At 61.9% G+C, this 14577-nt stretch overlaps 1 protein-coding gene across 3 annotated transcripts in view; it reads left to right on the top strand.

The window, feature by feature from the left end:
• The window catches only part of ABR (ABR activator of RhoGEF and GTPase), a 37861-nt gene that overhangs the window by 2613 nt on the left and 20671 nt on the right, over window positions 1–14577 (top strand). The window contains exons 1-2 of one of the 3 annotated variants that reach the window (XM_030288193.4): window positions 6652–7250; window positions 11430–11614. In XM_030288193.4, coding sequence (XP_030144053.3) covers window positions 7190–7250; window positions 11430–11614 — 246 coding nt within the window. In that variant the 5' untranslated portion in view covers window positions 6652–7189. Of the gene's footprint in view, window positions 1–6651; window positions 7251–11429; window positions 11615–13912; window positions 14340–14577 lie in introns of those variants that run through there. The other 2 variants (XM_030288192.4, XM_030288194.4) reach the window with 2 other exon arrangements.

The following is a 14577-nucleotide window of genomic DNA, read 5'->3' as shown; positions in this document are numbered from 1 at the left end:
GCCATCACCTGTCCCTGTGGCTAAACACACAGCTGGGCTCGCAGCTGAGTGCTGGTGCTGGGCTGTGCCGGGCTGCAGGGACACTCGGGCTGGGAGCTGCTTCCATCTCCTCCCGTGTGCCACAGAAAGGATGGAGTGCTGGAGTGCTGGAAGTTGGTGCCAGCCTGGAGAGGCTGAGCTGAGCAGGAGATGGTGCTGGTGGCCAGGAGGAGGATGAGGTGATGCTCAGTTGTCGGAATCTGTGGGTATTGATGATTCCCAGATTGTAGAAAGTCTCTGTCTGTCAGCCCCGCTGCCAAAGCAGAAGCCATAATTGGTCTGTGCTGGTTTCAAGGTTGTTTATTCTGTTTATCTCTAACATGTTCTGCTGCCCTGCTGCAGCTCTGTCCTGCAGGGCAGCGTGTGGGGCTCTGCCCTCAGTGGGATGGTACAAACATTAAATACCACAAACTACCTGTGCTGGATTTACAATAACGTGCCAATATCTGTCACCTACGTTGGACAGTGTGTCCCCAGCCTGAACCAACAGAAAAATGCCAACACCACAGTGAAACATGGAGGGCATGAAGAAGGAGAAAAAGGACAAGGCACACCCAATTTCCTCCATCTTGTCCCCTTTGGACCCCTAATCTAGAAACCTAAAATTTTACTTTTGCATCTGTGCCGCACTTAATTATTACTCATATCAAACACTCAGAGCTGGTAATTCATCCTGTAAGATTGAAAACTCTTTTCCATGGACAGAGATCACAGCCAGTGTCTCTGGGGGCTCTGTCCAGGGGGGTTCTGACCCCCTGCCAGGGTCCCAGACCTGCCAGGGCAGCCAGAGGGATGCTCTGGATTCCCACACTCAGTGGAGATGTTTAGTGCCCAGCAGACAGGTAGTGCAGAGGTGGAGGCAGATCGGTGTTGGGTTTCCTCGCTTTGTCCTTGGGAAGCAGAGAAAGAGTCTGGCTTTGCCGTGGAGCTGAAGCTCCTCTGGAAGGCTGTGGGGTTTGGGAGCCCCTGAACTGCCCTGTGCAGCCCCTGTACCCCAGAAATGTGAGCTGTGGGGTGGGGAGCGCTGGCACAGCTGGGACAGTCTGTGATGGTGTGAGCTGGTGGGCCTGGTTACAGCAGGATGCTGCGGCTGTGGGATGTGCTGTAAGTGAATCCCCAGCCCTCTGTTTAGCTGGAATTACAGTTTCTCTCAAGGAAAGATTCTGGAGTCACATGGGCTCTTTGCTCTGCTCTGCTGCACTGCCTTCACTGGTTCCTTGGGAATGGGAAGGGAGCTGCCAGCAGCAGCGGGGTCCTGCCTCGGGGGATGTGAGCACAGAAAGGCAGTGGTGTCAGGGCTGAAATGGGGAAGGGACCCTGGGGCATCTGGAGTTCCTGGGGCATTGGCTATCTCACCCCTGCATGCCCACATGAAGCTGGATTGGCCTGGATGTCATGGTGGGGGATGGATGTCATGCTCCTGACATGATCTGGGTAAAATCAGGGCTTGTTCTTGGTACTGCATCCCTGCTTTCAGCTTGTGCTGCTGCTGCAAAAGTGGCACCTCTGTCTGTCCCAGAAAAACTCCCTGCAGCTATGGAGGGGCAGCTCTGTCCTCCTGTCCCAAGCTGCACTTAGACCCTGCTTGTTCCTCGTCCCTTTCTTGGAATATTCTGCAGAAGCAGAAGGGGAAATAGTGAGCAAAATCCAGAGTTCTTCCTGGTGCATCTCTTTGTGCCTGGGGCAGGTCATGGTGTGCAGGAGGGGGAGGAATGCTGATTCCACAGCCCAGGGAAGGTGAAATATTGCATGGTCTGTGCATCCATCTCCCCTCCTTTAGCACCTGGATGGGATCTTGGCACCAAAGCAGGGAGGTGCAGTGGGGGCAGTTGTGTCTCCCCAAGAGCCCATCTACCACCTCTGTATCCTTGTATTTAGTTTCCAAATTTTGACTTTGTTATATTTCCCCGTTGTTAGAAAGTGCTTGTTTGGCTCTGAAGAGGCTGGAAGTTCCTCCTCTGGCCAGGGCAGGCCAGGCAGAGTCTCAGTGTTTAATTTTAACTGTTCAGGCGAGGACAAAACCTCAGTGTGTGTGTGTGTGTGTGTGTGTGTGTGTGTGTGTGTGTGTGTGTGTGTGTGTGCCTGCCTGCCTGCTGGGGACCTTTGAACTGCCTCCATCTGCTCTGGGGCCCAACAGCTTTTGGGGAGTTGATTTCTCTCCACAAACCCCCTGATGGCATTGTGACAGCAGCCCCTGAGTGATGGCAGGCTGCTTCTTCACAGAGTGATGCTGCCTGAGATGGGGACTGCAGGGTTAACTCTGGAACAGGTTGTCACTGTTAAAGAAGATCATAAATAAATGTAAAGTTTATGAGGCTGAAAAGCCTTTGAGTAGAAGAGTTGAAGTTTAAAGTTTTAAGTGAGAGCAGTAGGTTCTGCTTGTTGGAGTTTGCCCTGTGGTGGGCAAATAGTAAAGGGCTGCAAGAGCAGAGGGGAAACCTGTGATCAGCTCTGCCTGTGGGCACCACCGTGGCAGCAGCTGCATCTTCTGGGTTGGGGAGCAGCCCTTGCAGGTGCCAGGGCCCTGCAGAGAAGCAGGATGGGTCACAGAGGGCTGGGAGTCCCTGTCAGTCTCTCCTGGCATGCAGGGGTGCTGCTCTCATTGGCACGGAGATGCCAACATCCCTCCTGGAGGAGGTGGGTCTGATGCAGATCCCTGTGTTCTGTCAGCTGGGCACAGTCCCACTGACTGGGTTTTGGTCCCCAGAATTTGGGGCACAGCTCCATTCAGGGCTGGGCAGTGGTGCTGGGGATGGAATTTGCCCTTCAGTGCCACGGGCTGTGGCACTTCAGCACGGAGGTGGCCCCCAGGCTCTCAGGGGCTGCTGGTGGGTGATCAGTACCCCAGGTAGAATTAATGGCAGCAGCAGGGCAGGCAAGAAATCCTCATTAGGTGTCTGGATAGAGCCAGAAGTGCCCTGCGGGGCTTGAATACATTTGCATTGTAAGGCTATTGAAATCTGGTTGGGGTTTGTTTTCTTTCTGTTTCCCTGGGAAGACACTTCTGTGCAGCAGGGCTCTTTGTTCCTCGGGTTCCTCCTCCCCTCCTGCCCACAGTTGGGGTCCCAGTGGATGGCTCTGCTGTCTTCTGCTGGGTGCTGTCTGCTGTGGTGATCTCAGGAGAAGCTTTGCTCTGTGCTGGCAGGGAGTTCATATTCTCTTGGGTTAGAGAAAGGAGCCTGGGTTGGCCAGGACAGCTCACTCAGTGCCCATCCATCCCAGAAAGTGGCACCTGTGCCCCCTTGCTTCGTGGCATTGCTGGATTTTCCTCCCACTGAGGTCACCTGGAGCAGTGGCTGGGAGCCAGCCCGGGGGAACACACAGAACTCACCCCATCCCCAAGAGACACCTTTGATCTTGGCTTTCCCAGCCCAAATGACTCGACCAGTGTGTGCTAGGCAGGATAACTGGTGTGTGTGGATCAGTAGCAGCAGCACTTCTTGGCTCCTTTGGCTGTAGTGGGAGCAGAGCCTGGCCAGCCTAAGCAGAATCCCAGAGGGCTCCTGCAGATCTGCCTCCAGATAAGTCCCAGCTGTAAAGTTCAGGGATTGTTTGAAGATCTGGCAGATAGGGAGACCTTTGTGCTGGGAAGGGGCTTTCTGCCGTGGACAGGTTTTGTTCCATGGGTGATTTTTGTTGTGAGGCTGTGAACCAGCACCTCCTCCTCCTCCTCCTCCTCCTCCTCCACAGCTCCTGTGCTGGGAAGCAAACCTGGCCCAGCCACCTCAGCACCAGGGCTGGGGGGAGAGGAGCAGCAGACACAGCCACAGCTTCTCCCTCTCAGAAGAGAACCACGGTGCAATAGCTGGCCCAGGCCTTCACCTGAAGTCAAATGTTTTTTCTGAGCAGCCACCACCGTTCATTCCTTCTCCATCTGCTATTTTGAGAGGCCAGGGACAGTGCTGCTGTGGCTGGGTCTCTGCCCTTCTCCTCACACTTGCTTGGCTCTGGCACCCTGCCTGGCACTGCCCTGAGGGCAGGATGCTCCCAGTGACCTCTCTGCTCCCCAGGCACCTCTCAGCTGTGCCCCAGTGAGTGCAGTTGGGGCTGATGCAGCACAGACCTCAGGGTTTCAATTCCACTGGGAAGTGATGCTGGAAGAGAAGTTTAGTGCTGGACTGAGGGCCTGCTGTGCTCCTTGGCAGGGAGGCTGGAAACATTTTCATTTATTCCTCTCTTCCCTCTCTGCAACCTCTGGCAAGGGGAGAGAAGGGGAGAGTTGCTGCAAGGGTGAGCCTGGACCTCCTGAGAGCCCAGCAGAGCAGGGTGGAGCCGGGGAAGCCAGGCATCTCTGGCATCTCCCACCTCAGCCCCAGTCTCTGCAGCCCTGGCAGAGCTTTTCCCTCTCCCAAACCAAAGCACTCTGGCTTCTCTGCCAGTCCTTAGCTTCTTTAGCCCCTTGCATGGTGCTCCCCAACCTCGCTCTCCCATTCCACTCTTCCTGTGGGAAAACACCCCCAGTGCTGGAGGTGCAGGTGGCTCTGGAGCTGCTCTCTGGTTGCTGGCAGCCCTGGGTGCCCAGCACCAGCCCTGGGTGCCCACCACCAGCCCTGGGTGCCCACCACCAGCCCTGGGCAAGCTCTGGGGCTCCTGCAGCTCCCGTGGCTGTGGCTGGAGGACTCTTGCACAAGAGCTCAGAAATAGCGCTGCGTGGGCTGGCGGGCAGGGGCTGGGCAGATGCCAGGCAGACAGGCAGACACCAGGCAGGCTGTGCAGGGCTGGCTGCTGCTGGGGAGGAATGGTGGAGCTCAGCTCCCAGCTCTTGCCGCAGGGATGCTCCCAGCTGGAGCTGGGGGCGGGTGGTGGGGGTTGAGAACGTGGTTGGCAGCATCTCCTCACCCAGGAGTGGTCTCTGCCACTGAGGGCTGATGGGTGCCAGGGTGGGGGTGGGTGCTCCCCCCAGCCCCAGGGAGAGGAGGAAGGTTCAGCTGCTTTGCAGGTTTTGAGGTTTTGTTGTTGATGTTTTTGCAAAGGTGGAAAGAATATGAAAACCAAACTAAAAATGCCACCCAGGAGTTTGGTGGGGCTGGTTGGTGTGGGCTGTGCAAGGCCACCTGCCTGGGTTAGTGGTGCAGCACAGGGTGGCCCTGGCTTGACCTTCCCAGGACGCTTGCCTGCCTGGACCTGCTGTGTGATGCCAGGCTGGGGGTGGCCAGCCTGGGGAGGGCTCCAGGAGGTCTGGCAGCTCATCCAGCAGATGTGCAAAGGGGACACGGAGAGGCTGATGCTGTGGGTGTGAGTGGCCAGGAAGTGTGTCTGGCTGAGGGAAAAATGTGGAAAATCGCCTCCCTGCCTGTATGCAGGGAGCTGTGCATGGAAAACCAGCTGCCTGCTGCCCCCACAGCTCTGCAGGGATGAGCAGCTGCATCTTGTGCTGGTGCTGCTGCTGCAGGGCTCCCCGGAGCATCAGCGGACTGTGGTTTCCTGCCATGAACAGGGTTGATGCTCTCAGCTGAACCACTGTCACCTTCCTGGCTGGGCCTCGGGGTCTAGGGGGTGCAGAGTGTGGGGGAAACTCTCCATCCATTAAGGGACACAGTGGGGACATGCTCAGCTTGAGCCAAAGCAGGAGTGAATGGGGGACTCGGTGGGGGATGGACAGCAGCAAAGGCTGTCACGTTGTGGCCACCCTTGGGCACTGCCTGTGCTGATGTCTCGGGGCAGTCTCAGCTCCCCAGGGTACCTGGGATGGGCAGGGGAAGGTGGGAAATGGAAGCTGTAGGGCTGCACCCTGTGCCCCTGGCTCAGCACCCTGACTCCCAGCCCGTGGGTGCAGGAGGCTCTGGATGTCCTTGTCATGCCAGGGCTGGCTGCAGCCCCCGGGACAGCAGCAGCTCCTCATCCTGGATGCCAGGTGCCAATGGCTCCCTGTGCTGCAGCCATGCTGAACCACAGCTCTGGCATTGCCATGCTCCCCCAAAATGCTGCATCCAAGCCTGTGGTGGCAATCAGGTGGTGGCAGTGCCCTGGCAGGGTCCCCTCAGGTCTCCCACCAGTGTCCTGGCACTTCACGCTCCACCCTCCCCGTGTGCCCGGCAGAGCATTTCCCTCCTGCCCGGCTCCCATCTGGCCGTGGTGCCCGGTCCAGGCCCGTGCCCACACCGAGCCCCGCGGGCAGGAGGTGCTGCCAGGGGCAGGACGCGCTGCCAGGGACGGTGCCCGCGCTGCCGGGACAGCCTGAACCAGGGCACTCTTTGCACTTGAACGCTTGGCTGCCACCCTGACATATTGGGGTTGATGACTCTGGCACTTCGTATTTCCTTTGGCTACGTGCAGCTGGGGAGGGCGGTTTAACCCCTGCCTGCCCATGTCCTGCTCTGCCAGCCCCGGCTCCTGCAGGCCCTGGCTCCCAAAACCAGGGGGAGCAGGGCTGGGACAGCCTGTGTCCCTCAGCCTTCAGAGTTGTGACAGCTTGTAAGCACTGTTTCAGATAAAGCTGGTCCTACTGGTGGTAGAAAAGCTTCAGGCTGGGGTTCACAAATGGTAGTGTATTTGGTGAGATTCAAGATAATCCTGTACTTTACTTGAGACACTGCACGTAGGGCAGGAAATGGCAGTGGAGAGTGGTGTGACTGATACCTTGGAAATATGGGAAAAGGCACTTGTGAGATTACAGTGGGAGGACTGAGCTTGGAATCATATGGTAGATGGGGCTTAAATTGTAGCTAGGATGAGTGGTAGTTTTTTCAGGGGCTGGGGGAGTTTTGCTGTCAAGTGGGCAGAGCATCCCCAGGTCACAGCAAGGAGGTGAGACTGTGGTGGAAGGGGTGATGGAGGCAGCTCCCCCATTCCCCCCGCTCTCCTTGGGCTGGCAGGAGGGGCAGCCGCACATGCTGCTGTGCCACCACCATCCCCTCCTCGTCATCCTCCTCCTCCTCTCCGGTCCCCAAACCCCTGCGGAGGGTCGGCGTGGCTGCGTGCGGGGGGACGCGGAGCTGGGCTCCCCCCGGCGAGGCAGGGGCGGGAGGCGGGCCGCGCTGCCATTGCCGGGCGGCACCTCCTTCGCTGGGTACCCTTGGCAGAACGCGGCAGAAGTGTGCCCGGCCAGGCGGCCGTGTCCTGCTCTGCCATCCATCCCCCGCCTCCCGCCCGCGCCGCCGCCTTTGTTGTGAGATGCGAGCGGGCTGAGCGCCGGCACAGCCCCCCGAGCATGGAGCCGCTGAGCCACCGCGGCCTGCCTCGCCTCTCCTGGATCGACACCCTCTACAGCAGTACGTGCCTGGGCTGGTGGGGTGGCACGGGGGGCGAGGGGCTGGCTCCCCCCTACCTGTTGTGTAACGCTGCGTCGCGCCGGGCAGGGATGCTGTGCCCGGGCAGGGATGCTGTGCCCGGGCAGGGATGCTATGCCCGGGCAGGGGGCTGGCGGTGCTGGCAGGGGGTTGTGCTGCCCACCCTGAGCATCCCGCGTGTCCTGGTGGCAGGGTGGCCCTGGCCGGGGTGGCTCCGGCATCCCCCAGGCTCTGGGGACCCGCTGCCTGCTCCGGGGGCTGCGTGGGTCGGGTGGGTGGCGGTGGCGGTGGCCCCAGCGCGGATCGTTGCTGACAGCCGGCACTGCCCACCGGGGGGTTTTGGGGATGGGGATGGGTTTTGGCCCCCGGTGCCATCGCGGTGGGAGGAGGACAGCTCTCCCTGCCTCCCTGCGCGGTGCCGGTGCTGTGGCAACGCGGTGTCGGTACCGGGGGTGGCAGCCGGCGGGGCCGGGGGCGTCCTGCAGCAGCCTGGGGGTGCCAACCCCCCCAGATCCCACGGACGGGCAGCAGGGAGGAGTGAGCCCGGCCCAGCTCTCATGGCAGATGTCTCAGACGTGGCCGGGGGACGTGGGGCTCGGTCACAGCGTCCCCGTTGTTATTTTGGGGCAGCGTTGAGCTGTGTGGGATCCCGGGGTGGGGTTTGGGGTGCGGTGTTGAGCTTGGAGCCCGCTGCTGGTGGGGCAGCGAGGTTTGGCACGGGTGCCTGGGAAGGTGGGATGCTCCAGAGCGTGCTCTATGCACGGATCTGGCATCTGCCATGCCCTAGAGGGAGCAGGGGCCGCCAAGGGCCACGTTGTGTAGGGCTGAGCCCCCTCCCCAAGTTTTCCAGCCCAAAGCTTCTGATGTCCACAGCCAGAGGCCACATCCAGCAGCAGCAGCAGCCCCGGGGGCTGGGGTGGCTGTGCTGGAGCCCAGGGGCCACATCCAGCCCCAGCCTCTGCACCCTCCTTCCCAAGCACGGCAAAGCCACCCCAAATCCTGCTCCACCTGCCCTCCCCAGGGCATGGGGGAGGCTGCTTGGCATGTTCGTATTTTGGAGGGTGCAGGGCAGGGTCCAGCCTTCATCATCACACTGAGCAAGGCAGTGATGGTGTGGAGGAGATGCTGTTCTGTTGAGCCACCCTTTAGCAGAGGCCCACGGAAGCAGGTCCGAGGCCAGCTCACACATCTGTGTTGTCATGGTGAATTTTCACCCAGGCACAGGGAAAGCGTGGCGCTTCCCCAAAATCTCACAGGCTCTGTGTGAATGTTGGGCTTTTCTTGGAAGTGGGATGGAGTGGGTGAGCATTGGGCTGTGCCCACACGCTGACAGGGTGTCAGGGAACAGCACGTGTCCAGCTGGAAATGCCACCCTGAGCTGCTGTGACTGTGCTCTGGGCTGGGCAGGAGCCAGCTGCTGCCCCTGGCTGAGCTCCCTCTTGGGGACCATCGTGCTGGCAGCAGCCTGGGAAGATGTGGCAGAGCAAAAACATTTCCCTGGGGAAAATAATCCCTCATGGGGATGTGTTCCTGGCCCTGTCACCCTGCTGGGGCCATGTGCCAGCTCACAGGCCTCTGCCCTGATGGGTGTCAGCATCCCTTGGTGCAGTGTGGGCTTGGATCCAGCTCAGGGCTCTGGGGCTGTCTGTGGGGTTGGGGCTACAGGGCTGTTTCAGGTCGGGGTGTCCTTGCCCCCCAGAGGGGCTCCCTGGGCCAGGCTTCCTCCCTGCCTGGGGTGCAGCAGGAGGATTTCCACTGCTGCTAAAAATCAGGAGCAAAAATAGCACTGGGTTTTGGCACGGGCACAGAACAGGCTGCAGGGGCAATGCAGCTGTGGGGGAGGAGGGAGGGAGATGCTGGGTTTGGGCTGCCTGGGTGGCACAAGCACCCCATAGGCAGGGAGATGCAGGGGACAACCTCTCTGTGTCCCCTTGCCCATCAGTGTCTCCCTTGCCTGTCCTGGCTGCTTGGTGGTGCTTGGTCCCCTCCCTGTAGCAGCTTCTGGGGTTGCTGGGGAGGTTCCTGTGCCCAGGCTCCCCTGGTGATGCCCCTCAAATACTGCACAGCCTTGGGTGGCACAGCTGGAGCCGTGGGGACATGGCTCTGTCCTGGGGACAGCACAGGGTCCCTCTCCTTGGTGCCTGTAGATCTCATGCCCAGGTCTGTCTGGGCTGGGATGTAGATCTGCTCCAACTGCTAGCAGCTGGAGCCAGGTCATTCCTGCATCCCTGCAGGCCAGTCCCTTCCCTCTCCATGCCACCTTCTGCCCTGCGCTGCTGCAGGTGTCACCTCCCAGGGTCCCCAGCTGCCTCATTAACGCTCTGTTCCTCATTACATGGATGCTGAGCCAGCCCACCTGGGTTGCCAGGACTGCCACAGTGGCAGTGCCACTCTGGGTGTCCCTGTGGTTAAGCCTGGAGCTGCAGACCTTGGCCACCTTATGGTCTCCGAGCTGCTGGGACCATCAGCTTTGGCTCCTCTCTGCTGCCTTGGCTCCCCCTTAGACCCCACCTGAGGGGAAAAGGAGCTTGGGGGAGAGTTTTGGGTTGCCCTGGGGCATTCCCAGCCTGGAGACAGTCCCCAGTAGAGGGGGCTCAGGGAGCTGTGTGGGGAATGGCCATCGTGGGGGACACCAGTGCTAATGAGCCTTATGGATGGTGCTGGAAGCATCACAGCTGGGACCTGTCCAGGCCAGGAGAGAGGATGGACATCCCACCGTGAGGAGGCAGGGCGGGTTAGAGCCAGGGATCCATTTTTCCTGGAAGCTGAGGACCAGGGGGTGTTATGGCTGGGGGGGTGGGCAGTGCAGTCAGCTCCTGGGTTGGAGGTGATTGCCCATTGTTTTCAGCTGAGGGATTGTTTTCAGCTAATTGCTAAAGAAGGAAGGGCTGAGAGGGGCTGTGGTGTCCTGGCAGAGATGGGGTGTGCTGACCCATGTCACAGCTCTCCCCCAACCCCACTCAGGTGCAGGATGGGACTCTCCATCCCTCCCCACTGGCACTGGCAGGGCTCCTGGCCTGAGCATGTTTTGCAGCGCTCTTTGATTTAAAGATTTATCCACTTTCCCTAGGAAGCAGGATGTAATATTAATGTGCTGAGCGGTGTTGGTGGGAGCCAGGGGAGTCCTTGTCCGGGATGGCCGGGGCCGTGGGGACATGGAGTGGTGGCTGTGTGGGGTTTGGTCCGGGGCGGCTGCTCTGACCCCAGTGCACCCCGTTTTGGCCGGGTTATCAGCTGGGCTCTCCCCAGTGTCTGTGCCCAGGCAGCCTGTGGGGATGTGGCTTCCAGGGATCCATGGGGCTGCTGGATGGGAGGGCAGCCAGGGGGTGGTGTTGGATGAGCCCCCTGCCTCTTTGGGAGCTGCTGAGGGGCTCCTGGCCACAGGCATGGTTGGGGGGTGCTGGGTGCACCCCAGGGCCGCCCCTGCCGCAGCCGGGCTCCCTTCCCCCTCCCCTTTGTCAGCATCTCGGGGCTGCTGCAGCCACCTCTTCCTGCGCCGTTCCCATGGTGACAGGCTGGGATGTACCCCGGTCCCCGCTGCCCCAGGGCCCCACTGCAGACCCCCCTGCCTGCACACCTGGGGCTCTGTCTCCCCGAAATGGCTTCCCCTGGGCCTTGGGACTGTGGGTCAGTGTGGGGCACCCCAAAATGGGTGCTGTTCTGGGGGGGCGGGGGGGCTCATCCTGCGCCGGGAGCCCTTCTGCCAGGGGGGTGGGGGGTGGTGGGTCCTGCCCCCCATTTCGGGCATGGGCAAGCAAGGAGGAGGGCGGCTGTGGCTGCCAGCCCGGCCCGTCTGTCCCCGGGGATGGCACAGGGATGGTGGCCGGCGGGCAGCAGGGCACAGCCACTTGCATGGGGCGTCTGGCAGAGCAGCTGTCCCTGCGCAGACGAGACCATCGGGCCTCTCGGTTCGGTTAATTATTCAAATATAGGGAAGTGTGTCGAGCAGAGGATGCCTGCGGGGCCGAGGATGCTCGCTGTGATGTGTGATGTCTCCTTGCCCGCTTGGCTGAGCAGGCAGCGGGGCTGGGCTGGGCTGGGCTGGGCTGTCCCTCGGTGCCCCCGGGTAACCACAGGCTGGGCTGGGTGGCCTCGGTGGTGGCACACGGTGACCCTGAGCCGTGCCTGGATGCTCACGGCCACCCTCTCTCACCCCGCCAGACTTCAACTATGGTGCGGACGAGTACGACGCCGAGGGCAACGAGGAGCCCAAGGCGCTGCCGGAGGGCTCGGAAACCATGCCCTACATCGATGAGTCGCCCACCATGTCCCCCCAGCTCAGCGCCCGCGGCCAGGAGAGCGGGGACGGTGTGTCACCCACGCCCGCCGATGGCCTCGGCACAGGGGTAGGTGCTGGGGGCTCGGGGGGTCCGGCTCGGCTCTCTGTGACCTGGGGGGCTGCTGGCCGTGGCGGTGTGGGCGCCGGGGAGCAGCAGTTCGGGGGGTGCCATGCCCGTGGGACACGCTGTGTCCCTGTCCCGCGGTGCCACGCCGGTGGCAGAGCCGGGAGCGGGGTCCCGGACCGGGGGGTTCCCGGTGTCCAGCCGGGCTGATGGAAACGGGGGGTTCCCGGTGCCCAACCGGGCTGCCGGCTCCATCTAGTGGCACTCGGGACAGTCACCGGCAGGGTGGGGACACAAAGTGTCCCCCTCCCGCTCTGCACAGCTTCAGTGTAACCCCTGCTGTAACCCCCTTTGGTTTTCCAAAAGAACAGGAATGCCCGGAGAGCTGCGGGCATTCCAAAGGGAAAAAAGTGAGTTTTTTTTTCCCAGAATGAATGTTTCCATAAAGGCCGGGTGTAGTGGGGTCCAGACAGGCGCCTTGGCCCCTCGGGGTTAGTGCGGGGAGCAACCGCACGGCCCCGGGCTGGGGGATCCCCCGGCGCTGCCGCTGCTCGGGCCGGGAAAAGTTTGGGTTTATTTTTGTCGTGGAAAGAGTTAAGCTTCTGACCCGGATGCTGAGGCAGAAAAGGGAGAGGTGTGGCTTCCTCCCCAGGGTCGCCCTGCGCAGCATCGTCATCCCGGCACCCAGCACCCCTGGGGAGGGAGAGCAGGGTGCTGCCCTCTGCCACCGCCGCCGGGGCTGTCTCTAAACCCCTCGGGCTTCAGGCTCCTTGTCCCCCCAGCACAGCCCTTCGACCCCAGCCCTGACACTCCGGGCTGGCGGGGACAGCAGAGGGTGGCTCTGGGGGACTGGGCTGGGGGGAGATGCTGGCAGAGGGATGTCCCCGAGGGCTGGTGGGGCACACTGGGTCTGGGCACAGGCAGGGACGTTGATTTGGTTGTGACAAACAGGATTGGGAAGTGCTGGAGCTCGGTGCCAGCTCTGCCTCCCTCTCTTTATCCGGAGCTGCTTGTGCTGGGGCTTGGCAGAGCTCCCTCCAATACCAGCAGTGTGTGCCCGGCCCTGCGAGGGGCACAGGCTGGTGCTGGTGGCACAGGGTGCCAGGTTCAGCCCATTGCTCTCCAGTGAGGCAGGACTGGTGGCACTGCCTTTGAGAGGGCCGGAGGAGGTTTCTGGTAGGGCATCTCGTCTTGCAGGCTCCTGGGGCAGCTGTAACCGTGTCTGGGGCCTGTGACTGCTGTGTGCAGACACATCTTAACCCTCTCCATCCCACCGTGGGATGTGGTTGTGGTGTGGAGTTGCTGTCCCAGCCCCTGCCTGGGTACTGCTGGGTTTGGCACTGTGGGTAGCATTCCCCTGGACAGGGACCATTCCCCATTTCAGGGACCTGACCGTGTTGGGCAGGTCGTGGTGCAAAGGCTGAGCTGTGGCACTGGAAAGTCCCTGTGTGTGTGTCCCTGCCCACATCTCACAGCAGGAGTTTGTTGCAGGCTCTGATGCGTGCAGGGATAAGAGATGGCTCCTGTGGGCACAGCACATGTAGCCACTGGTTCCCCTTTTGCTTCTGCGGAGCCCGGGGGGAAACTGCTGAAACAGCTCTTGCATTAGTGTCCCCTCCTCCAGGCTGCTCCTGCCTTGTTTGCCAAGGCCCACAGTGTCCCTCAGAAGCACCACAGCAGTGCTGCTGTCCCCATGTCCCGGTGCTCGGGGTTCAGGCTGAGGTGGCATCTGCTCCCTGCGGGATGTGCGGCAGCCTGGTGGGCTCAGCTCTGTGACACTGCCGCAAGTCCCCTCTGGGCAGGGAGAGCTCTGGGACCTTCCAGAGTGCACAGCCGGGTCCCCTAGTGTGGTCTGGTGATGCTGCTGCCCTCAAGGTCACTTCTCGCTGGTGGCAATCCCTACGGTCCTGCTGCGCTTTCCCACGGGACACGGGGGATCCAGAGAGCCACAACAGAAGGGATGCTGTCCCACCGCCGGGGGGGCCTGGCAGGGGCTTTTGCTGGACACCCCTTGGGAAAACCAGCCGGGGGAAGGCGGCCGGGCGGGCTGAGGCGGCGGAGCAGCCCCACCTCCATAGCTGGAGAGCATTTCCTGTAGGAGCGCGCAGGGCGGAGCGGCGGGCCCGGCTGGGGCGCGGGGCGCGGGCAGCGGCCCTGCACCGCCGCGGGCCCGGCCTGGCCCGGAGCTCTCGGCGCTGCCCCGGAGCTCGCGGCACTACCCCGGAGCTCGTAGCGGTGCCCCGGAGCTCGCAGCGCTGCCCCGGAGCTCGCAGCGGTGCCCCGGAGCCCTCAGCGCCGCCCCGGAGCCCTCAGCGCTGCCCCGGAGCTCACAGCGCCGTCCCGGAGCTCGGAGCTCTCGGCGCTGCCCCGGAGCTCTCAGCGCTGCCCCGGAGCTCGGAGCTCGCAGCGCCGCCCCGGAGCCCGCAGCGCTGCCCGGGACCGGGAGGCCGGAGCTGGGTCAGGCTGGAGCACCGGGGATCCCATAATGGCTCCTTTCATCCCGCGCTGGTGGCCGCCGTCCAGAGCTGAGCCAGGCTGGGACAGCTCAGCCGCCTGAGCCCTTTGCCTCTGGAGCATTGTGGGGTCCCCTCTGCGCCCCGCTGCCCGGCCAGCCATGGAGGAGGAAGAGGAGGCCATAGGGTACCTGGATAAAGTGCTGGAGGATGAAGATGACTCTGAGCCGGGAACCCCCACCAGCCCCGTGGCTCCGTTTTCGGCCGGCGACAAGGTGGGCAGCGGGGGGACGCTGCCTCCGTGCTGGGCAGCGGGTGTGGGGACAAGGGCAGTGTGCTGGTGCTGGTGGTGCCCAGGTGTTGGCACAGCTGCGGGGGCGATGCGGTGGGTGCATCATCACTGCGGCCCCACCACACCCCCAGGACTGCCTGTGGCCAGGGGCACGGTGTGGGGCTGTGCCAGGCTCCAGGTGTGGAGGGCTCAGAGTGGGGTGACCACCCAACTGTCCTTCC

This window comes from Taeniopygia guttata, chromosome 19 (assembly GCF_048771995.1).
Source record: "Taeniopygia guttata chromosome 19, bTaeGut7.mat, whole genome shotgun sequence".
NCBI lineage: Eukaryota > Metazoa > Chordata > Aves > Passeriformes > Estrildidae > Taeniopygia > Taeniopygia guttata.
This window is presented reverse-complemented; position numbering and strand designations above follow the sequence as displayed.